This window comes from Folsomia candida, unplaced genomic scaffold (assembly GCF_002217175.1).
Source record: "Folsomia candida strain VU population unplaced genomic scaffold, ASM221717v1 Fcan01_Sc004, whole genome shotgun sequence".
Classification (NCBI taxonomy): domain Eukaryota; kingdom Metazoa; phylum Arthropoda; class Collembola; order Entomobryomorpha; family Isotomidae; genus Folsomia; species Folsomia candida.
In genome coordinates this window covers 12555278-12578051 of record NW_019091196.1, presented here as the reverse complement: position 1 = coordinate 12578051, position 22774 = coordinate 12555278, and the positions used below count along the sequence as shown (strand labels likewise).

General features: G+C 38.1%; 7 protein-coding genes and 1 long non-coding RNA gene across 12 annotated transcripts; all 8 read left to right on the top strand.

Moving 5' to 3' along the window:
• The first annotated feature begins 1082 nt into the window (after nt 1-1082).
• Nucleotides 1083-3684, top strand: LOC110848552 (lipase 1). Its single transcript, XM_022095798.2, has 6 exons — nt 1083-2250; nt 2318-2432; nt 2521-2764; nt 2849-3010; nt 3086-3313; nt 3390-3684. The coding sequence occupies exons 1-6, from the start codon at nt 1986-1988 to the stop codon at nt 3549-3551; spliced, it is 1176 nt and encodes a 391-aa protein (XP_021951490.1). The 5' UTR covers nt 1083-1985; the 3' UTR covers nt 3552-3684.
• A 1353-nt stretch (nt 3685-5037) lies between these two features.
• LOC110848551 (gastric triacylglycerol lipase) lies at nt 5038-8476 on the top strand. The gene is made up of 8 exons (XM_022095797.2): nt 5038-6262; nt 6349-6565; nt 6648-6762; nt 6844-6930; nt 7003-7156; nt 7675-7854; nt 7936-8163; nt 8232-8476. The coding sequence occupies exons 1-8, from the start codon at nt 6044-6046 to the stop codon at nt 8382-8384; spliced, it is 1353 nt and encodes a 450-aa protein (XP_021951489.1). The 5' UTR covers nt 5038-6043; the 3' UTR covers nt 8385-8476.
• A 1430-nt stretch (nt 8477-9906) lies between these two features.
• Nucleotides 9907-13887, top strand: LOC110848724 (lipase member K). 4 transcript variants are annotated; one of them, XM_035851277.1, is made up of 9 exons: nt 9907-10121; nt 10966-11035; nt 11102-11340; nt 11679-11880; nt 12453-12567; nt 12645-12891; nt 12962-13117; nt 13191-13421; nt 13491-13887. In XM_035851277.1, exons 1-9 carry the CDS (start codon nt 10119-10121, stop codon nt 13662-13664), a joined length of 1437 nt encoding a protein of 478 aa, XP_035707170.1. In that variant the 5' UTR covers nt 9907-10118; the 3' UTR covers nt 13665-13887. The 4 variants fall into 4 exon arrangements, with proteins under 4 accessions (XP_035707170.1, XP_035707172.1, XP_035707171.1 ...); XM_035851279.1 differs by having other exon boundaries at nt 10951-11035; XM_035851278.1 differs by having other exon boundaries at nt 10945-11035.
• A 129-nt stretch (nt 13888-14016) lies between these two features.
• On the top strand, nt 14017-15399 carry LOC110849365. Of its 2 annotated transcripts, none has more exons than XM_035851280.1 (4): nt 14017-14187; nt 14257-14542; nt 14614-14708; nt 14789-15399. In XM_035851280.1, exons 1-4 carry the CDS (start codon nt 14137-14139, stop codon nt 15209-15211), a joined length of 855 nt encoding a protein of 284 aa, XP_035707173.1. In that variant the 5' UTR covers nt 14017-14136; the 3' UTR covers nt 15212-15399. The 2 variants fall into 2 exon arrangements, with proteins under 2 accessions (XP_035707173.1, XP_021952462.2); XM_022096770.2 differs by having other exon boundaries at nt 14243-14542.
• Nucleotides 15400-15872: 473 nt separating this feature from the next.
• On the top strand, nt 15873-17845 carry LOC118435163. Its single transcript, XM_035850638.1, has 5 exons — nt 15873-16172; nt 16314-16390; nt 16473-17013; nt 17099-17190; nt 17276-17845. Exons 2-5 carry the CDS (start codon nt 16337-16339, stop codon nt 17588-17590), a joined length of 1002 nt encoding a protein of 333 aa, XP_035706531.1. The 5' UTR covers nt 15873-16172; nt 16314-16336; the 3' UTR covers nt 17591-17845.
• Nucleotides 17846-19109, top strand: LOC110848042. Its single transcript, XR_004834546.1, has 4 exons — nt 17846-18136; nt 18204-18474; nt 18550-18822; nt 18933-19109. It is a non-coding gene; the product is annotated as an uncharacterized LOC110848042 (long non-coding RNA).
• Nucleotides 19110-19305: 196 nt separating this feature from the next.
• LOC110849182 (leucine zipper transcription factor-like protein 1) lies at nt 19306-20742 on the top strand. Its single transcript, XM_035851284.1, has 4 exons — nt 19306-19535; nt 19608-19805; nt 19886-20087; nt 20172-20742. Exons 1-4 carry the CDS (start codon nt 19399-19401, stop codon nt 20670-20672), a joined length of 1038 nt encoding a protein of 345 aa, XP_035707177.1. The 5' UTR covers nt 19306-19398; the 3' UTR covers nt 20673-20742.
• Nucleotides 20743-21313: 571 nt separating this feature from the next.
• LOC110848910 (endocuticle structural glycoprotein SgAbd-4) lies at nt 21314-22331 on the top strand. The gene is made up of 3 exons (XM_022096262.2): nt 21314-21432; nt 21516-21915; nt 21984-22331. The coding sequence occupies exons 1-3, from the start codon at nt 21424-21426 to the stop codon at nt 22184-22186; spliced, it is 612 nt and encodes a 203-aa protein (XP_021951954.1). The 5' UTR covers nt 21314-21423; the 3' UTR covers nt 22187-22331.
• Nucleotides 22332-22774: the final 443 nt, after the last annotated feature.

Here is a 22774-nt window from a genome sequence, read left to right as displayed (position 1 = left end):
ATAACCCCTTGAACTAGAAAATATGCTGGGTGCACCATTTATGTATGAATAATATCTGCAGTACTTAAACTAAATTGCACGAAATTAGTACGTGTACTGGGAAATTAGTTATCCAGCAAGATACCTAATTTAACCTTAAACTTACGATTAGTCATTAATGCATTTATTTATAATGTATGTAGATGATGGCAGACTGATAATCATCATAACGTTAACTGACCTTACCCTTGCCTTGTGGTGGTGCAATGTACTTGTCACTCTTAAACTTTGAAGTGTGTTCATTACTTAATTAGGTTGGTTGGCTGACTTGCAAAATCTTATATAATAATCCAGCTTATCAATTGGGATGGATGGATATACATACGTATGGATATATATGTCCATTGAGCGATTGGGTAAAATTGTGTGAAATACACAATAAATCTTTCCCCGTTCCTTATAAATGTGTACAGATTGCATTGTTCAGGACATAATCGCCTTATACTACATAAACCTTCATAAGCCGGGCAATTCTTTAATTCATCATCAGTTACAAAGACACATAAATTAATGCATTGCATAACTCATAATTCTTTAAGTACTGCCAAAGAATGTCATTATCAGGTGCTGTATCTTAATGGTCATCCTTTGTGTATATGTAAATACAATAACTGCGACATAGGTCCACCACTGCATACGTAGAAGATCTTCTCTATCTGCAATTTCGCCTACCTCCATTAATTCCACGTTAAAGGTCACTATGTGCAATTGCATAATACTGCATTCATCAGTCTCACCTTCCCAAAAAGTCTCGTAGTCAACCCTTCCTTTCGTATGTACATAGCAACGAATGATGGACGGAAAGGTCATCTGCTACCAATCTCCACTTTCTTACGCCCATACGAATCTCACTTTGCTGAAATACCATGCAATTCTCATCCCAGAGTTCGTGAGACGAACCAAGTGTAATAATAACTCCAGCCAGTAGTGCTATACGTACATATGCATATCTAATAATTGTCCGACACGTTCGTCTACGTATTCTCAGCGAGGCTATAAAAGTTATCAAGCAACCAATTAATCTCTCAAGAAACCTTTTACCTACGTGATAGACGCCACCTTTAACTGTGCAAATAAGCTTCCCCACAAAACAAACAATACCATAAGACAAAGATATTTATACAGAGTGTAAAAGGTGAGCTAGTTTAGCAAACACGAATACGTTGGCTTTTCATACGAGAGTTTTTATCCAGTGGACTGTTGGTAATTAGCGGACGGACGGACGTTATTCTGGGAAGAAGATTGTTACAGATACGAGCATGCATTGTGGTCAGGTAGAAATCTTATTAAAGTAAAGTGGTCGTGTTGTTGCATTGTTGAGCATGAAGTGAACTTGCAGGTATTTTTCTTTGTAAGAGCGTCACTATCTTGGTTATGCAGATCTCAATACCGAGTAATAAAGCGATGTTTGTCTTCGTAATGAAGATTACATGAATACGGAAAATACCTGTTTCGCTATTTCTGCAATAATAACTACAGCTTTGTGTTTGTATGTTGGTCTGGATCCTGGGAGGATGAGATATTTTTATAAGTGCGTTGTGTTGTGATATTATTGTGCGAATTATTTGGATCAGATTTATGGTTTTACACAAGCGGATATCAAGCTCTCATGGTTGTTCTTCTGTGATAAATAGTAACCTAGGATCAAGGATGTGCTCTGGCTGGATAATATTTATAAATATAAAACCAGAAAATTTTCAATTTTATGCGCATTCTTTCATCGGAGGATCGGCTGCATGCATACATACAATAATTTCGCAATATTCTAAACAGATTATTAAAATTAATGCTGAAAGAATTCCCAGGCCACGAATTACAATATCTAAATTCTACAATCTGAATAAATCAGTGCTATTCTGGTTTCGTCGGGAGCAGTTCTGGTTCTGAAAAGTTCGTCATTTTTCGATCAACTGTTTTCATTTTTTGATCCACCGGATGCACTCGAAATGGCTGAAAAACATGTCAAAAAAGAAAAGAGGAAGGAAAGCACTCATTTCTTAGAGGAGCAAGGATATTACACAGAAAACCATGAAATAGTCACGTCGGACGGATATATTTTGAATTTGTGTCGACTATTCAAAAGGAATAATGAGATTGAGGGTCACACGGTCAAACTTCCAGTACCTGAGAAAAAGCCTGTAGCACTTTTAGTACACGGCTTACTCTGTCAGGCAGAAAACTGGTGTATGATTTCTTCAGAAGCTGGTTTACGTAAGTGTGAAAAGTTGTACATTTTCATGAAATAAATAGTCGTTAAAATTTATGATATTTTTTTCAGCCTATAAATTGTTGGAGGAAGGATATGACTGCTGGCTCCCAAATCTTCGAGGGACAGCTTCGTCCAGAAAACATGTCTCGTTATCAACCAGTTCAAAAAGTTATTGGGATTTTTCGTAAGCTACATAAATTAATTTATCGATTATGCAAATTATGAATGCCAACATTATTTTCCCAATTGACAAAGACGCTGTTTGGTTCCAGATTTCATGAAATTGCAGTAATTGATCTACCAACAATCATTGATTACATCCTGACAACAACGGACAACACATCTCTGACGTACATTGGTCATTCTATGGGTTGCTCTGTATTCCTTGTCCTAATGTCCACCAAACCTGAATATTGCTCAAAAGTCGACACCATGATAGCCCTCGCTCCGGCAGTCTATGGGAAACATATTCGAAATATGGGGTTCAGACCGATCATACTACTTGGCAATTTCGTGGTAAGTGAAAATCCTATCTGACTAATAAGAGGAAATCAAAAGTAAAATAGACAATTTGCAAATATGTATGCATTTATTACACAGGGGTCCAGCAAATTCATCAGAAGAAGGGAGATTGCAAATGAACCTGCAGCAAAGTCGGTGAAATACATTGTCCTAAAATCCAAAAGGGACCGTTTGGGGGCTTGGGCTATCAAATTTTTTGGGGGTTTTACTGGAGCCTTTGGAAAATCTGGGATTGAGAAGGTAAGTAACTCTGATTTATTTATTATCAAATTAATTCCAGTAAGTCCATCACTCTTTATTCCTCTTCTCGTACAGGAACGTCTTCGTATCTTGTCCCGTGAGTGGCCCTGTCCCACTTCGCTGAAGCTATTTTGTCACGGGCTCCAATGTTATCATACGAACAAGGCCAGACAGTATAATTACGGAAGGGCTGGAAACATGAAGGCGTACGGCCAACCGAAGCCACCAATTTATGACTTTTCAAAAATTAACGTCCCAGTGGCAACTTTCTGCTCGGAGGGTGACGAACTGTGTCGTCCATTGGTAACTGATCAGCCATTTATGAATATGTATTATTCTCCAGAGTTATTATACCCACAATATTTTACCAATCAATTAGGACGTGCTGACCCTGAGTAAACAACTGCCCAACCTGGTCGGACAGTATTACATCAATGACGACGACTTTTCCCATGTCGATTTTATGCTGGGAAAACGTGCACACGAAATTGTGTTCAAAAGAGTGATTCAGATTTTGAGAGATTCGAAAATTAAAGAGTAAATTATTTATGTTGTAATTAAGTTATTTTATGTTGAATTTATTACCTTTTCATGTGAATGGAAAGAACGCATTTTTGTAATTACTTAAGCGAGCTTTTATTTAATAAATGAGAGAGAAGAGTTGTCCAAAGATATTTTTTCATATTTTCCTTGTCGTTATTATTTTTTAATTGGAATTCTCCGTGTCATTAAATTCTCCTTCTGCAAATTACATAAATATCCATGAAGGAGGAGTACCGTGATGATCAAGACAATGGTAATCTAATCATGCACTTACTAAATATTACCGCATTTGATATGTAATATGTCGATTATTTAATGCACGTGCACATCTATCTTAATTTATGCAGGTATACATTTAAGTATGCATTTCGATATTTGAGGTCCAATGTCCATTCTTGAATAAAATACCTTTTTTTGGCTGCACAACTATGCACGCTCATCAATCAATTATAGACACGAATAAAAACCTGATTTAATTTGAATACTTATTTATAAATATCTCCATCTTGGAAACAGAACGCTCAGTTTCATATCACTGCTTGACCTTCGGATTGCATTGCATTTAAATAAACATCGCCTACCAGGAGGAGGTGGCAGATGTTGCAATTAATCCCAAGTATTACATATATTCAATCAAAGACGCTAAAAATAAAGTTGTCAGTCTTTAAGAGTGTCCAAATATTTGCTCACACAAACATTTGTCAAGTATTGTTTGATGAGATTGCAAAAAAACAGTGTTGACCAATTTACCATTTGAATTTCAAATTCGCAATGCGTGCATATCTTACCTACAATTTCCCAGTGCCCATTTTTTGTTCCCATTACTCGTTAGAAGTTACCTATACTGCAATTAATTAAGGCTGGTGAGATTTGGAGAAAAAATGGAAATTGCATAATGAAGGATAAAAGTGATTCAAGGTGGAGTGGATTTTTTTGTTGAGTATCGACAAGGGCACGATTGCTGGCCAGAGGTACCATGAACTTAAACTCTTAGGCACACGTAAGTACATAGAAATAAGCGTGGAAAAGGAAATTCTTTATAAAGCAATCAAGCTGGATAACTTTGTTGCTGGCATTCCAAAAAAATAGGAAGTATTGGCACGAGGTTATTCACAATATAACATCATGCAAATTGTGTATTTTTATTCTTGCGTATGTACATACATATGTAAAACAAGTTCAAATCACAACAAACAAGCAAAAGCGTCAGTGTAACCTGCACTTGAACTAGATAACTTGGTAAATACAATTTTCCTGCGTCATTTCATTATATTCATCGAAACTCGTCATGTTTTGCGTATAAAGTAAAACAGATTGTAAACCTTGTTATTTATTTATATTCTTATTTTCCTGGCTTTTAGAGCTAATGAATTTACCCTAATGAATGGCAGTCAAAGCTTAAATAATGAATCAGATTATGGATTTTGAGCTATTGTATTGCGTGTCTTAAAACTTTAAAGGTTAAACCTGCTTTTTGCGAAAAAGCAGGTTTTTTTTGTGGTGGTGAATTCGCTCATTTTTCCTCCTCAAGAAATGCAAGCATTGTTTTCATACTTTCATGTCTCGTTAGTAATTTAATTTAATCCCGACCAAGGAGCTTTTTTTCACTTACTTCCGGTATAAACAATCTCATAATCTTCTGCAGGCTACCAGGTAATAGGTTGGTTTGTACTGTAATGGTGGAACAGGTTTTATGGTACGACAGGTAGATATGTACAACCTGCGCTACGAAATGTTAATAGAATATTTAGTCTTTACTTGTCAGCGTACATCTCGCAGATGGACTGGACATTGTTACACAAGCCAATTACCTTCCTACAAATATGTAGGTGCTAAGCACTTGTGCAGCCTGATTGACGTCGTAAAACTTAAACCTAACTCACCTTGAGATTTCGATGTGAATTAGCGATTTGCAAAAATTTGCTTCATTTCATAAGCACCTTTAGGTATGCAACTTTGTCCATTTTGCTCGAAGTAGTATCTACAAAGTTGTATGTAGTGGAGTGTAAAGTGTAGATTTTCATTGTGGACATTTGTGAGTGCTTGGGATTTTAGTCGGCATTCATTGCTGATGAACCGAAGACTTTATACTCGGCGAATATTTAACACTGATGCTGATTCTGTCAGCCGGGTTACGCAATATTGGTACAAATACATAAGGTTCTTCAGTTGTAAATCTGTGTATCTTCTTACATCTTCGTACATCTGCCAAAATTCGCCATCAATGGTTTTTTCTCCATAAACATATAAACTACTTACTCAGTTCGGGGTCAAGTATAAGCATAGAAACTTAATATTACGAGTATAACATTAGTTCGAGACGAATGAATTGCCGATAGTAATAAAACTGAACTGAACCACTGTGCAATCTAACCAGAAAGAAGTTTAGGAGTATTTTTGTGAAAACATGCATATATAGATCATGCTAAATTAAGCATATTATGCATATGTAAATATACAAGTGCTACAAGTTTATTTTCAACTAATACAATGGAGGACGCTAAAAAGGGAGAAAACATAATTTCCATTTCTGAGGAAGAAGTTTCGAATGGAAAAGTTGCGAAAGAACGAAAGAAGTCAAAGTTATCACTTTTTAAGAAACAGCCAAATGATTCAAAACCTACTGAGGAAGTTACGAAAAAAAAATCCAATAAATTTCCGAAATCTAGCGACCCCATATGGACCAATCCAGAAATTTTCATGACGCATGTAAGACAAACCCAAGTACTAATCATGTGTAATAATATATGCAAATTACCCAAATTGATTAAAACTAACTTTGCGCTATTTTCCAGGAGGAATTTCTGCTCAACCATGGCTATCAGCCTGAATTCCATGAAGTGGAGACTGAAGACGGCTATCTTTTATCCGTCATTCGAATTCGGTATGGAAAAGGGGAAACTGCAGAAAATTGTAAAAATGGATCTCAAAAAAGACCTGTAGCTCTTTTTGTCTCGGGAATTTTTATGGGTGCTATGCCATGGCTTTTAAATAAGGACGAAAATGTTCTTGGTAATTTGTATCCTACAAAAATTCGACGGATTTTGAATTTAACAGAATTAATGTTATGCATCTTTATTTGAACGACTTACAGCTTATCAACTCGCCGACAAAGGGTTCGATTGTTTCCTCGTTAATCCCAGAGGAACTGCCTCGTCTCGGAAACATGTAAAGTTGTCAGCGTCCTCTAAAAAATTTTGGGCGTACAGGTACCAGAAACATAATTATGCATGTATTTAGTCCTTCGAATGACTTGATTTACTAAATTAATTAATGGGCAACGTGCGCAGTTACAATGAAATGGGCCAGTTCGACATCCCTGCCATTATCAACTATGTTTTGAAAATTAGTGGACAAGATCAACTATTTTATTTTGGGTATGTTCTTTCCTTCAAGTTTAATTAATGTATTATTATGCAAATAAATATGTATGCAAATGTTTTATGTAGTCATTCTATGGGATGTGTCGTGCTATTCGTGGCTGCTTCTTACCATCCAGAAATCGCGTCTAAAATTAAATTAATGATTGCCTATGCCCCCGCGGTATTCATTAGTCATGCGAAAACCCTCGTTCTGACAGTGGCGCCGAAAATTTTGCCAATGGTACAGTTGTATTGGCTATAACCTTTCTGCCCAAAAAGTCCTGTTTTGATAGGAATCGAGCGTGCATGCGCTCTTCCCAACTTTTGCACGAAATTTTAAACTTTGTCGTAGAGATGCGAAATTTGGCATGCACATGCACCAACATATGCTGCATCATAATCTAACATCAATTCCCGTTCCGTTCGCTATAAATTTTTCAGGAAAAATCAAAAACCAAACGGAATAGAGGTGACATTTGGTTTTTGATTTTTCCTGAAAAATTTATAGCGAACGGAACGGGAATTGATGTTATATTATGATGCAGCATATGTTGGTGCATGTGCATGCCAAATTTCGCATCTCTAGGACAAAGTTTAAAATTTCGTGCAAAAGTTGGGAAGAGCGCGTGCACGCTCGATTCCTATCAAAACAGGACTTTTTGGACAGAAAGGTTATAGCCAATACGACTGTAGTTATTTGCACATTTGAAAACTACATTTCCGCCATTTAGACTTTAAAAACAATAATTTTGCACACAGTCACTTTTGGCATTTCTTTATCACGGGGAGTTTTACACGAAGAAAAATTCGATAAAACTTATAAAGACAATTTCACCCTTGGTTTGGCTTCGTCCCAAAAGGAGTGTGAGAGACGCTTCGTGGTTCAGTCGGTTTGGGGTGGACATTGTCAACGGCAAGGATCACGATCAAATCTACTGGGTAACTTATTTATCGAATTGACTGATTGAGATAGATTTTTAGTAAGTCAATCAAACAAGTGCCTGTTTAATAATATTATAGCCAATGGTTCCACTCATTGCGGCAAATGTTCCCTCGTCTATTTCCGTTCGGACGTATGATCACTTCATGCAGGCTTACAAATCAAAGGAATTTCAAAGATTCGATTTTGGAAGAGCAAAAAACATGAAAAAGTATGGACAGCCTAAGCCACCAAAATACGGATTCGAAAACGCTACTTTTCCAGTTGCCATATTTTATGGAGATAATGATTACTGCGTCCAACCCAAAGTGAGAATTATATAATTACAATTATGAATAGTATTTAATTAGTTAATTTCTACATTATCGTGTTTTAGGACATTGAACGATTAGCTAAAGAGTTGCCGAATGTAGTTTTGGTGCACCGAGTGGATTGGCCAGATTTTAATCATATTGACTTCATTTGCGCAAAGGATGTCGATAAATTGCTCAATGTTCATCTGATGGATGTGATTTTAAAATATTTGTGATTTTTTCTTATCATAATGCTGTACATACATTCTAATATCCATAACATAAAGCTCAAGAAATATTTAATAAATCCAACACTTGAATGAATGGATGCATAAGAACAAAGACAATACCGTAATTAGCACAAAAATTACCAGCAGCAAACTACATATCGAAATTCCATATGCACACGGACGGATAGTGCATAGCGCATACTGACTGAAATTGCAAATTACGTCTTGTGTAATCCTGTCTGATTTCCTATAAATAAGTAACTAATATAGCACTTTATTCTGATTGTATGCAAATATGTGCTATCTTCTCAGTTGTAGTGTAAAAGATTATCAAGAACGAATCGTCATCATTATGCAGCGTGTTGTATTACAGTAAATCGGCTGTAATACCAACTTGGAAAAGTGGACCAGCCAGAAACTCTGTCAGCTAGCATGCATAATTATTTTCATCCCCCATTCAATCCAACGGTATCAATGCATTGTCAATCCATGTACTTACTACTACAGTAATATATTCTTATCACATGTCTAGGACATAGATACACAATCCACAGCTACTCGTTGCATTGTTGTAGTGAGCTTATTCGATGTGCATGCATACAGATTCTCTAAAAATAGGCATCGACGGGATAGACTTCTCTGTATCTTGTTAGATGCGGCTTAAAAATTGCAGCAACAATGCAATTGAGCGTGATTCTACATAGTGCAGTGACTGTGCCACCACAATTGTCCCACAAACAAAGCGTGTTGAAATGTCCTACTTATTTTTGCGTGCTTGTTTGCGGCACATGCAAATATTCGAATCACGAAGAGTTCCAGTGAAATAGGGTTCATATTTTGCATCGCTATCGAAAAAAATATTCGGCAACAGGAAATGTAAACAATTGCAAGAATTTTATCTACTTTCTGTATATTTTTTGATAGAGAGGAAGTAAGTTGGCGGCTTGATGGACTTGCAAAAATTCACAATTATTACAGAAAAAGATAACCAACACGAGAGTACATACCTATAACGAATTAACTTGCATCTTAAAATGCAAGAAAAGTGCATAATGTGCATGTGTCAAACATGCAAAAAAATCAACTCTCACACTGCGAAAACCTGTTACACTAATCGCCTACGTATAGTAATACTTGCAATTTCTACCCTGTCTAAATTGTAACCTTATGTACGCGTAATTACAGCCACCTATGCAACCATAAGCTGACGGATATCCTATGGTCATTAGTGGCTCTAATAAATTTTAAAATGAAAAGTTAAAGTAAAGCAAGTACCCCTCCAATCCCCACAACAATGCATGCATATGCATCCTTAACACAGTTATTTAGGTATGAATTCGCACTTGCAGAATAACAGTGCCAATACCTATACATGAATTACATGGATATCCACTACCAATCTCTGCCAAAATAGAAATTCAGTCCCCCCGCTCCTCATTTGGCGATTTTCATCCCCCAACTCGACACCCCCTCGCATGAAGGTTTATCTACCCATGATCTAGCCGTGTCTTGTACTATGCACCTCGTTGAGATGTAAATATGTAGCAAGCGACGGCTTTTGATTGCAATGATTTCGCTTCCTTTGACTTCATGCCAGTTAAAAGTTAAAGTTTGGTAGCAAAGGCAGTGTGCACTGTAAATTGAGCGAGGAACCGTTCGCTAATTACTGCATTGTTATTGTGGAGGAGTCGTCAACGGAAATTTTGCAATTGGGACTTGCAGTGTGTTGCAAATTCATTGATGGTTTGTCGAAATGAAGTTAATATAAGGATTTTTCTAATTAAAAAACCTACAGTGCAGACTCCATATAGCCCGAGTCAGAGACAGAGTCCGTGACTCGATAAGTCCCAGTCCTCTTCTAAATTCTTGTCCGAATTAACCTACATACTAAAGCTGCATATAGTCCAGAAGTGGTTTTTAGTCTTCATACCAAATTTCAGACGAGAATAACAACTTTTTAAAACGGTATGGGTCCCCCAGGGTCACTCTGGTTGCATTTTGCAAACTTTTAACTTCATATTATTTCATGAGAAGCCATTAAGTATCACCGTGCTGGATTTCATCTTTTTAAACCACTTTCTAAAAATCGGTATGGGTTACCCCATAGGGTCGCTCCAGATAAAAATTTTACCAATTTCATTTCATATTCTTCCATTAAGACCCACACACAACCCGTATACCAAATTTCAGCTCGATATGACGATTTTTAAAAATCAGTATGGGTCACCCCCTAGGGTCACTCAAGATGAAAATTTTTCCAACTTGAAGTCATTTTTATCTATTAGCAGCCATTAGCAACCTCTGTACCAAATTTCAGCTTTCTACGACAATTTTGAAATTTTGGTGCATAATACCCCACCCACTCCGATGACCCCCACCGGTCAACCACTTGACCGATTTCGCCCATCTTCGAACTCGTTTCCTAACTTTGTCCAATACGGATATGGTAAAAATTTCAAGTCAATCGGTTCAGCCGTTTTGGCTCTATCGTGCCGGACAGACAGACGGACGGACATGACGGTTCCATAAGCCCTGACTCGGGCTAAAAATCTGCAACGAAAATAAGTTTCAGTCAATTTTGACATAGAAATTTGAACGATACACACAAAGAAACAGAATCAAGATGGGACTTCCTGAAGGATTGATTTCATCCCTGGGTAAAATAAATTTCTGAAATATTTTTCATATTTATTTGTTACTGTAATCGTTTTAAATACTTTCAGGGAACCTTCTCTCCTCTCTCGCCGAACTTGTGGGGGCCGTGACAGGTGATCGAAAAATGGTCATGAAGTCCACCACGGTCCAGAAAGCGTTGCTGCAAGGATCATGCAACGGAATTGTGATGGAAGCGAGCACATGTGCTTCTTCTAGTATTAACAACAATACAAAGAAAAAACCAAAAGCGGCTGAAGAGAATCAGACCAACAGCATTTACAAGAATCCTGACATTGGGCTCTGTGTGGTGCGTGAGTTTAGCATAACAATTGTGCAACACTCTTAAAAATAGTGTTACCCTTTTGAAAAGTAAATGCACTCCAAATTCTGTATTAAGCAAGTTCTGTACTAAATCCAGAGGAACATTAACTCGATAAAAAGTAAAGTTTACTCGGGATTTAGCGTCGGGTACATAAGCTTTTTTGCTATAATGCGCCCTGATTTAGCATAGTGCATTTAATATAGAATTTAGGGTGCCGTTCAAACCTTCCAAACGTTTAACTATATTTTTTAGAGTGAACTGCATATATATTTTACAAACTACTAAAACATGCCAACTAATTAAAGAACACACAATTTTTTTAGTCCGAGCTCATTCAAAAGTATGGATTTCCATTCGAGTCTCACGAGGTCGTCACGAAAGATAAATACATTCTGAACTTGTTTCGAATTCCACATGGGCGTCAAGGCCCCCATTCTCGAGGGGACAAACCCCCAGTCCTTTTGGCGCATGGACTCTTAAATTCGGCCGGAGCGTGGGTTATTCACGAGCCAGACAAAGCTTTAGGTACCACTAGGATTAAATTCAAATTCGCATACATACTGAAGCTGGGCTCGGATCTGCTTCCCCTAAAAAGTCCTGTTTTGATGGGTTTTGAGCGTGCACGCACTCTCACCTACTTTTGCACGTAGACATGTGAAATTTTAAACTTTGTCCTAGAGATGCGAAATTTGGCATGCACATGCACCAACATATGCTGCATCATAATCTAACATCAATTCCCGTTCCGTTCGCTATAAATTTTTCAGGAAAAATCAAAAACCAAACGGAATAGAGGTGACATTTGGTTTTTGATTTTTCCTGAAAAATTTATAGCGAACGGAACGGGAATTGATGTTAGATTATGATGCAGCATATGTTGGTGCATGTGCATGCCAAATTTCGCATCTCTAGGACAAAGTTTAAAATTTCACATGTCTACGTGCAGAAGTAGGTGAGAGTGCGTGCACGCTCAAAACCCATCAAAACAGGACTTTTTAGGGGAAGCAGATCCGAGCCCAGCTTCAGTAATTGCGAATTATGAAATTTTGTGATAATTTTCCTCCACGTACCATACATGATTATTTTCTATTTCTTAGCATACATGTTGGCTGACCGGGGTTATGACACTTGGATGCTGAATAGTCGAGGTTGTACGTATTCCAAGGGTCATGAAACGCTGTCCGCACAGGATAAGGAATTTTGGGATTTTAGGTGATTTTAAAATTAATCTGAATCAATAATGTTACTGTTTCTGCTTATTAGTTTATAATTTATTTCTTATCGTACAGCTTCCATGAAATGGGCACCATGGACGTGCCTGCCGTGATCGATCACATTCTGGCGACCACTGGTCATCCAAATCTTTACTATGTTGGCCACTCTTTAGGAAATACGAAGCTTATGATTGCTATAAATGAGGATGAGAATCTGGTCGGAAAGGTCAAACTGTTGGTCTGCTTCGCCCCTGCGGTCTACTTGTACATGACTACGGCCAGACTTCTCAGCCTTAACGCCCCCTTCTTCAAACTGCAGAAAGTACGTAATTAAGTAGAAGAACAATTATATTAGTTATTGTTAACTTACATTGACTTTTCTCTATAAACAGGCGATTCTAGACTATTTTACGGGTGGAGAGCTGATGAGTAAACCGTTTGTTCAACAGTTTAAAAAATTCCTTCCCTATCCAGAGTATTTTGCGGCGAAGGTTGTGACCATGAGCATGTATTTGATGGGTGGCTACAACCCCGATCAAATTCACTGGGTAAGTACTTTAATTTTAATTATGTACCGTTAAACTTGATCATAACAATTATTTTCGTAACCTATTTATTTAGCCTGGACTTCCCGTCGTGGCTGGTCACACCCCTTCTTCGTCCTCTGTCCGAACTTATATCCATTGCCTCCAGTATTTTATCAATTCAGAATTCCAGCAGTACGACTATGGCAGTGCTGACGCTAATTTGCAAGCTTACGGGCAACCCACCCCGTTAAAGTATGACTTGACCAAAGTTACTTGTCCAACTGTCATATTTTATGGCGAAAATGACCTCCTGTGCAGACCTCAGGTTTGATAACGAATAAAAATCCAGTAATAATTATTGGCAAAATTTGTAACTCAATTTTAATTTTTACAGGCCGTGGAACAGCTTTCCAAAGAATTACCAAATGTCGTTGGGTACCACAGAGTTGACTGTGACAAGTTTTCGCACACGGACTTTCTTTACGCAAAGGATGCAGATACCTTAGTTTACAACAAGTTAATATACATGTTGGAAGAGTGGACCAGACCTGAAAATTCTGTGAGCTAACAGGACTAATTTTTCATCCAAGCAGAGGTTTAATAAGTTTATATGTAGCAAGTGATTGACCCATTAAGCTAACTCATCGTCAGTCGTAGAATCCTACGAATTTCGAAATGTACATTGACTCATCGTAATAAGTGTCTAATAATCTACGTAAATAATGACTGAGTAATTTTATGCTGTACAAAACCAGCAATAAATATAAATAAAACGATGTATGAAATCTGTACGCATGCAATCTCCTCAGTCTTATAACATGATACGATTTTTAAATGCACCACGACTTCGGTTCGCAAACGGAGCATTTACCGAAAATTCCCCGAACCAAAAGACAGGTTTTTTTACAACGTGAACTAATCCCAAACTACACTGCACAGTTCTCCGGCGCTGGGTAAACATTGCATCTCTTGTATTAGCAAACTCTTCAATTTCTATAAATTACTGGTTTAGTATAAGCAAATAACGATCCAAAGTCAGGATGACGGCCTGTTTAAGAATTCCGGTGAAACTTGTTGCCGTTTTTGACGTGGTAAAGATTAACTTACAACTTAACCTTAAATCACTTATGTCACTAAATTACATAGCTTTCGCACACTAGATTTTGACCATCGTCTCAATCGTCGTGATCCTGGTCATAATTCGGGACGTGTACAACATTACGCCCCCACTCGTCATGGGGCCGTTTGAAAAGTCAGAGTCCAGCAGCATAGCGGAGACTGACGTGGGGCGAGAAAGGGACACGACTTGGATGACAAGCGAAACCTTAACTTTTGAAGAAAGGTCACGACTCATGCATCAAGATCACGAGAAATGGTGGAAAGAAGTTAATGAGAGGCATGAAAAAGAGAGTAGATCGCCGTCATCTTTTTTCTCTGCGATTTTCTGTACGTTACAAATTTTAATATGTACAAATATTGCACATACTTATGCAAATTACGATTATTATGTGTTGCAGTTCTCATTCTGTGGGTTATTTTTTCCGTTTTACTCTTGGTCATTGAGTGTGCCGTACTGATTATGGGGGTTCGATTGTTTCTATCTACGAACAAGGTTGAACTCATAATATTTAGCAGATATTTGTACACAAATACAGTATTTTGTTCAATATTTCACATCTAATCTAAATGCAGGAAGCACATCGTAACGACGTCAGTAGAACCTTAAAGTTCTGGATAATTGTCAGCATCATCTTCATCTCTTTATTCGTCGTAGATTTCTTTACTCGACAGGCACTTTATTCCGATTTCTTATTTCAATTGGGAATGGTGAACATTGGTTTTCGCACGGCTGCAATACTCCTCGTGTCCATATTCCTGTGCCAAATCATGAGGGAAAAGCTTCCAGGAGACACGCAATATGATGGCTACGTGGTCAGTCAGCAACCTGATCCTTCCAATTCTGCGGGACAATATCCGATGGTGGAACAGCCTGGATACCCGATGAATACGGGACAATATCCGATTAATTATGGTAATACACCAATGAACCAAAAACATCCAACGAACGAAACATGGCCAAGTGCCCCAATGATGCCTCCTGGACAGCAGTATTAGACCCACTAATGAAAATTAATCTAAAAAGAAAGTTATCCACACAAAATATTTACAAATATTTTACTCTAAAATTATTTTGTACCTTAAGCTTAAATTTATTACTAAACTACTGACAGTTGAGTTGTAAATATTCATTATTTGTGGTGGATTCTGGGTGTCAAATAAATGTTTCCCAATACATAACATAATTCCTATCAGTCTCAGATCCGACAACATTATTCCGTTTAATTGCCTCCCTTATTATTTTGCCTCGTGGACAATCAGTCTCAGGCCTCCACCCAATGTCAACTTTAATTTGTACGACACACATAGACCGGATAATTTATTTATACGCGAGACATTCTTTCTGCCTCGAACCGCATTTCCAGCACGAGAAATATTGCTTTCACTTTAATACTGTCTCCGACAAGACCAGCATTTCCGGCCGACTTTCTGGCACCACGATGTAATTTTGGCAGCTTAAAAGATCAAGGACGGACTCTGTACCACCATTACTGCTGCAAATACCGGAGAAAGTAGATATTTGCAGCAGCAGCAGATGCATCACTTTTACAAGTTTACCAACAAATCGATAACGCCAGAAGAGTCATAGTTTGATGGTACAGTAATGGAGACCTCTTATCAAGCAAGCAAACTGTGTCAGTAGTGAATGAATCGAGTGGAACAAAGTCAAACATGCAAACATTATTACATTTTCGCTAGTTTTAGCGTTTTGAGACAGTCCGAACCCACGCCCAACGTTGTCCTTATTAGACTGCTCCTTCCTTACACTTTTATTAGCTTGATTATATCCAGGCGAAAATGGTTTGAGAGAACAGAGCAGCATTTCATTGATTCCCATTTGGTTGTTACGAAGGGGAGAATGACAAACAAAACTTGGCACAACAAAACACGTACGTAACAAACTTTGGAACGTAGTATTAAACGGGACCACTTTTCCAGGTTAATCAATCAACAGCAGGTAACTTTTTTCATACATACCTTTGGAAAACTATTGGGGTACAAGTGTGCAGATTTTACGGCGATAATTTGCATATACATACCCACCTATGTACCCACATCATACAACTCGTAATATACATGTTGTACTTTTTGGTTGCAGGGATATTTGCACGCACCTTTAGAATGGCCGATTACAAGTTCAGATTTCCTGTGCAAGTCGTGGCCATAATTGATCTGGTAAATTGAAGCAACTACCGAACCGATCACTATTTTGATATGAATTTCTCATTTTTTTGCGTATGTATGTCCATCCACACAGGTTATGACCATCGTCTCAATTTACCTCCTCGTCATGTTCTTCTTTCTCACGGTGGCTCTCAGCTCTTGTCTCTCCACGAAGGACGACTGTTCCTCCTTCGTGGAAATGGGTGGGGGTGGTCTGGCCAAATTTGGGCTTACTTTTAGAAAGTCGTCTTCCTCGTCTTACTCTCATGCAGTGATTAATTCGGGTTATCCTAATAGCGATAACGCTGATTCTTTTGAGGATGACGAGAGTAAAGAAGACAATAACAACGTGGACGAGTTTAGAAAACCCTTTGAAGAGTTCGGATTTGACAATAGGAATCGGAATCCAGGACAGACGAAAGAAGTCGATCTAAATTTTGGAAGTAATCGAAATTCGGAAAGAAATCATGATAGTTTTGGAAGGACTCGAAATCAAAATCAGAAACCTTCCGGATTTGAATGGTTCATATCTCAAGAACCGAAAGCTGACTTTCTCCAAATTCAGGCTGCTGGAGGTCAAGAAAAAGATGATGGAAAATTCACGGGTGCCATGCGTGTCCTCTTCATAGTCATTGGTTCGTAGTTATCATGTCATGATTATTAAGCAAACGGCATAAAATTATTTTAATTAATTAATCTATAATACTTAATTCCTCACAGTTATCGTATTTTGGATTTTCTTTGCAATTGCGGCGATTCTCGAAATTGTTATGCTCGTTGCAGCCATACGCCTCCTTATCAGCACAAAAGAGGTTTGTAAAAAAAATAATAATGATTTGTAAAATGCATTAACCAATTATGCAAATTATGCAAATGATGACGATTTTCTCAATTCAGGGAAAACATCCAAGTGACGCTTTAAGATCTGCGAATTGTTGGAGAATTTGTTCTGCCATTTTGACAGTCCTCTTTGTCCTTAACTTTTTTGGGGGAGCTGGTCAAACCAATTTGGAGAGCATTGTGGTGGGAGGTGCCAACGTACTTTTTCGCGTCATCGGAATTATTCTAGTTTCTCTTTACATTCGAGAGTTAAAAACTTTCCAAACGCCACAAACTGGGCAAAAGTACTACGACGTGGGCGGAAGTGGGGGGCAGATGATGCCTCTGACTGAGCAGAGACAGGTGGAATGGAATATGCCGCAGAATGTTTAATTAAATGCTTCTTACATACATATTACTCAATGTGAAATTATGTACTTGTGTAGCAGGGGTCGATTTTACTTAATTTTTTGTACCATTGGAGTCATTTACCAATTCGAATGTGTGCTTTATGATGATCAGTCGTATTTACTACAATTTTATTCACTCTGTTAATTTTACATACCTAAATTGAACTGCATGTAGTACGTAAACATGTAATTGGTGTGTTTTCATTTGTATTTAACCAATAAAGCAATCAAATGGACACTTTTTGATGTTGATTTGGAGGGTACAGGGATGATTTTCTTGAGTATTACGGTTTGGTACAAATTTCTGTGGCAGCGAAATATGCAAGTATATTGCTACACAAATTGACCGTTCACAAAACTATTCTTATTCATTCATTTTTTTTCGTTACTGCTAAAATTACGGGATGGGTCCGTTTACCCTTAAGTTTGCCGTGGAAGAACTTACTGCACAGATAGAAGAATTTGCAGCATCAACATTCTCGTCATCCTGTGAATTCATGAAATTTATCCTCCCAAAGATGATTCTACTGTAAATTAGACTTTTTTTTTAATTCTTTAATATATGCGCAACTATGCTATTTTCCTGTATTTTACAGAATCCAAGGCTTATCATCCACTGGGCTCGCTACCCGAATAATTCTTGGAGCGGCGTTATCCTCCTTATTATTCCAGTACAGAATAAGCAATGATGCCGGTTACGAAAACGTCAGACAGTTTCAAGTTCTGAATTTACCCGTCTTTCTGGAAATTATCTACATTCTCTTCGTCTTTTCATTTTCTTGGTCAGCAACAAATCTTATGGTTGGATATGTGGCGAAGAGTAGGCAATTGCTGAAACAAGAATACGTTCATCACTTTGTCATTGATGTAAAAATGCGTATACAGATTTCGAATTTGTAGCATGTATTTATGAGGAGAAAGTCTTGTTTTAATCTATTCCAGATATTTCTCGGAAGTTCGTGCGGCTATTTTGCTAACGTTTTGTGGACTAGAACATTGGGGACGGTTACGAACTTTGGCGATTCAAAACTATTGGCAGTGGGCTATGTACATACTAAATCGCTTTTTGAATGATAACTTAAATTGAGACCGACATAATACATACTCTGATTTAAAATAGATTCCACAGACGAGTGACTTTTTGCTTTCACCAGCCCCCCTGGTTCTCATTGGTGTTGTTATTGTGTCAAGTTGGCTCACGGGTTACTTTCCAAGGTATGTAACTCCACAAATAATGTTTGTAATCATGCATGTCATTCTGTAAGAAGAAATGATGCCAAATGTTGTCCAGATTTTTAATTATTTTAGTCTTATTTATGTACTAGACCTGCAATGCGGATGGAAAAAGAATGCAAAAAGTGACAACTACCCTCAAATAAGCTTTATATCTGAGAAGAAATGCTGAAAGTGAATGAAAGTACAGCTAACCAACGGGAATAACATGTAATCGTAATTGTAGTGTGATTCCAATCTTTATGTGTCATTAAAGCAAATGAAAATCAGATCGAGAGTTATGTAATTTATCTCAAAACATCTCATGAAACTGCGAAATGCTCCAAATATGTGATGATTTTTGAGTGCATACGTACTATGCAACTCTAAATTGAAATGTAGCAACGCTCTGTTTTTCCTGGCGACGGGTTGTTGATTGGATTTTTGCAACGAGAGCAAATCCAATATTTACTCGCACATCAAGCCCATACTGCCAACTTGTTCATAAGCTTGTTACCTTTTTTAGTCTCTACCGCATAATTTTAATTATTGTCGCATTGCTTAAATAGAAACTATACGATGGAGAACAATAAGCACATAAAATTAAACGAGATTCATTGTGATCTAATTTCCGAGTATTTGCGTTTCTGTAAATACCAAACGGGTCAAAGGCTAAAGTCGATTGACTACTGTTTTAGCAGCATATTAAACTGCAGGCAAGCAATTAATTATACATATTTTTAGAACCAAGAAATCTACAATATTTACAAATAGTTGAAATTATTTAGGGTTCGAAGCACGGAAACCTACACCGGAGATGAAGTAAAATCACTGCTGACAGACTTGGAGGATGTCGTACGTGGCGAGGTCGACACCGAATTGACCGACGGAGTTCATACGAACACCTTATTTGTCCAGCAGCTTTTAGCCCAAGCGGAAGAATGGCATTTGACGTTATCAGCAAATATTTCAGAGTTGGAAAATAGGTAATTTTTTTTGTTACTCGTAATTGTTTATAAATAAATAATATGAACAAGTCTTTTATTTGCAATTATCTACTATTTAGAGAATTGTTGAATTGTGTAAAACTTTTTGAGGAAGAACAGCAACGAAAATCTGAATCGCAAAAGATGAGCATAACTGTTACCCAAACTAAGCAAGTTATTCCCGTTGAGGACATGAATGTAGCGACCGCTTTGAAAACCGAAATTGCAAGGTTGACAATGGAAAATGATTCGTTGAGGACACACGTTGCAAACCAAGATCAGGTGCCACAATTACAAATGATTTTACCACTAAATAATTCATCCATTAACTTAATTTCATAATAATTTCTCTTGTTGATTTCTCAGGATTCGAAAAATCCTCCTCCACAATCAGTAGATGTACAACAGCTCGAATCTGAACTTTCCTTAGCGCAGGGTGAAATCAATCGTTTGAAATCTCAGCTGCATAGTCTCCTTCAAGAAAATGAGTCTGATTCAATGGAAAAGCTTCAAATCGTGCAACAAGCCGTGGACACTTTAAGCAAAGAATTGGAAGTAAGTCAGACCAAAGCTGCTGAAGAGACGGAGAAACTAAAAAGAGATTTGGAATCGCGAGAGGACAAATTGAGACAAATTCAGTCCAACCTTCTGCTTGCGGAGAAAGAACTGGACAAAAAGTTCCAAGCAACGTCTGCTTACATGAATATGAAGAAAATTCTAGTTCAGAAAAATAACCAGATTAAAAGCTTGAGGAGAAAAGTGGCCAGTTTGGGGGGAACGGAGGGGGGCGACGATGAGGAAAGCGAGGAGGATGGGATTGCTCTTCAAAAACAGAGTAATTTGGAGGAGGAAGGATTCAGAATTTAATTTATTTATATCAAATTGTTGCAATTAAATGATTTTCTCTTCAATAAATATTAATTTGAACGCCTTGAAATGCCTTCGGTTTTAGGTCTACTATTTTAATTATTCGAAGTTTTAAATTTCCAGAAAACGTTTTTACATTTTTATCACTAATTCCATAAGCTCTTGCTTTGTAAGACTCATCACGTGTTGGCCACATGATAAGGGTTGTGGAGGCTTGACTTTGGTATGAAGGACAAGGACGGCCATTCCCTGGATATGGAAGAATAGATTACTCGTCGATTTTCCAAGGTGTCATTTCAAATTGTTTTTGTATCATCTCTATGCGAGTGGTTTGGTTGATCCCTTGTTGACGAAACCTACCCTTGAATCGTGCTAAGGGTTACTAACCCTTCTCTCAAATCTGGATCTGGTTCACCTTCACTGTCAGTCTCAACTGGTCAACCCTTTATCTGACCAGGCTGAAAATAAAGGTCCTAATTCTTCTTGTACACAGAAAACATCATAATGACCGACCTTGGCAATATTATTCAACAAATACCAAATCCTATCTCGGTATACAATGCCATGCAATGCAAAAGTACCTAAATATTTCATCTCTGCTGCTCCCAGTCCTCGAAATGCATACATTTTTCCAGAATTCGAATTGGTATAAAAGAGGGAGCAAATCTTGTCCAGAGCATCACAAGTCAATCTTCTCTCACTACAACAACAACAACCTCAACCCACCAACTAAACCAACTCCTACCTCATCATGAAATTGGTAAACCAAATTTCAAAAAAAAAAATTTCTGAAAACTTTTCAAAATTTCAAAATTTTCATAAATCCCTTAAAAATTTTTACAGTTTGTCGTCTTGGCCGTCTGCGTCGCCAGTGCTTGCGCTGCCAGCTATGGTGGATACTCCACCCCGGAAATCAAGGTCACGAGCTACGAAGCCCCAGCCGTGAAGACTGCTTCCTACTCGAGCTATGCTGCCCCCGAGGTCAAGACCGCCTCCTACGGATACGCCGCCGTCCCAGAATTGAAGAAGGCTCCCATCCCCATCGTCCGATTCAACTTGAACGACGACAACTACGGAACCTTCAACTTCGACCACCTTTCCGGAGATGGTACCTCCGTCACCGAGGAAGGTCACCTCAAGAGCCTCCCCGGAGATCTGGAAGGACCAGTTTCCGTCATGAGCGGAGCCTACAGCTTCCTCGGAGACGATGGTGTCACCTACAAGGTCACCTGGACCGCTGATGGTAAAAAACTACGACCCTTCTTTGACTCTGTATCGTGTCTTATCGTGGGTTATCTAAATATTTTTCAGAGAATGGATTCCGTGCCGTCGGTGACCACCTCCCCACCCCACCACCAGTCCCAGTCGAGCTTATCCGAGCCCACGCCGAGGCTGCGGCTTACCCATCCTACGAGGCCCCTTTGATCCGAAGCAGCTATGCCAGCTATGAAGCCCCAATGGTCAAGTCCTCCTACTCCGCCCCGGCCATCCGAGTCGTCTCATCTGGATATTAAACGCAATAATCGCCGTACACCTACTGATATTGATGTCTGCTGGTCAGATCATCTTTTTTTCGTAAACGATCGTGATACTATAAATGTACCTTTTCTGATTGGATTTTAATAGTTACACAGTGACAAATTCTTACTAATAAAAAAATTCATGCATTAAAAATCAAAACTTTTCCGTAATATGAGCATCCTGCAAACTTTCACCACCTAATTATTTAGTGACTAATCACTCTCATGTACTTACTCACATTTTATCACGACTGCATACACATCGAGGTCCCTTACATCATTAGAATGCCTACACCATCGACACACATTTCTCTCAACGTCGCAACTACTCCTGGTTATGTTCATAGACTTCCGGGTATTATATTTGACTCTACACTTTGTACAACAATTCCAATGTAATGCATACTCAAGTGTAAAAATTACTGCTTTATTACCGACTACGTACGTGGTACAATCAACTGTTTGAAATGCACTGGCAAAATGGTTCCTTGTTTATACTTGTGGAAGTAACTCGGTCATTCGATTTAGAGCTCGAAAGGAGAGGTCACACACAATAATCGCATCACTTTACGATAGCTCATC

Bases quoted from the DNA above. Each gene is read 5' to 3' on its own strand.
- LOC110848552 (XM_022095798.2), top strand. From the start codon at position 1,986: ATGGCTGAAAAACATGTCAAAAAAGAAAAGAGGAAGGAAAGCACTCAT. The intron at 2,433-2,520 runs GTAAGCTACATA...GTTTGGTTCCAG, and splicing joins AAAAGTTATTGGGATTTTTC to ATTTCATGAAATTGCAGTAA. The intron at 3,314-3,389 runs GTAACTGATCAG...CCAATCAATTAG, and splicing joins ACGAACTGTGTCGTCCATTG to GACGTGCTGACCCTGAGTAA.
- LOC110848551 (XM_022095797.2), top strand. From the start codon at position 6,044: ATGGAGGACGCTAAAAAGGGAGAAAACATAATTTCCATTTCTGAGGAA. The intron at 7,855-7,935 runs GTAACTTATTTA...ATAATATTATAG, and splicing joins ATCACGATCAAATCTACTGG to CCAATGGTTCCACTCATTGC. The intron at 8,164-8,231 runs GTGAGAATTATA...ATCGTGTTTTAG, and splicing joins ATTACTGCGTCCAACCCAAA to GACATTGAACGATTAGCTAA.
- LOC110848724 (XM_035851277.1), top strand. The intron at 11,341-11,678 runs GTGCGTGAGTTT...CAATTTTTTTAG, and splicing joins CTGACATTGGGCTCTGTGTG to TCCGAGCTCATTCAAAAGTA. The intron at 11,881-12,452 runs GTACCACTAGGA...TCTATTTCTTAG, and splicing joins CGAGCCAGACAAAGCTTTAG to CATACATGTTGGCTGACCGG.
- LOC110849365 (XM_035851280.1), top strand. From the start codon at position 14,137: ATGACGGCCTGTTTAAGAATTCCGGTGAAACTTGTTGCCGTTTTTGAC. The intron at 14,188-14,256 runs GTAAAGATTAAC...TTCGCACACTAG, and splicing joins TTGTTGCCGTTTTTGACGTG to ATTTTGACCATCGTCTCAAT. The intron at 14,709-14,788 runs GTTGAACTCATA...ATCTAAATGCAG, and splicing joins TGTTTCTATCTACGAACAAG to GAAGCACATCGTAACGACGT.
- LOC118435163 (XM_035850638.1), top strand. From the start codon at position 16,337: ATGGCCGATTACAAGTTCAGATTTCCTGTGCAAGTCGTGGCCATAATT. The intron at 16,391-16,472 runs GTAAATTGAAGC...CCATCCACACAG, and splicing joins TCGTGGCCATAATTGATCTG to GTTATGACCATCGTCTCAAT. The intron at 17,014-17,098 runs GTTCGTAGTTAT...AATTCCTCACAG, and splicing joins TGTCCTCTTCATAGTCATTG to TTATCGTATTTTGGATTTTC.
- LOC110849182 (XM_035851284.1), top strand. From the start codon at position 19,399: ATGGAGAACAATAAGCACATAAAATTAAACGAGATTCATTGTGATCTA. The intron at 19,806-19,885 runs GTAATTTTTTTT...TCTACTATTTAG, and splicing joins ATTTCAGAGTTGGAAAATAG to AGAATTGTTGAATTGTGTAA. The intron at 20,088-20,171 runs GTGCCACAATTA...TTGATTTCTCAG, and splicing joins ACGTTGCAAACCAAGATCAG to GATTCGAAAAATCCTCCTCC.
- LOC110848910 (XM_022096262.2), top strand. The intron at 21,916-21,983 runs GTAAAAAACTAC...AATATTTTTCAG, and splicing joins GGTCACCTGGACCGCTGATG to AGAATGGATTCCGTGCCGTC.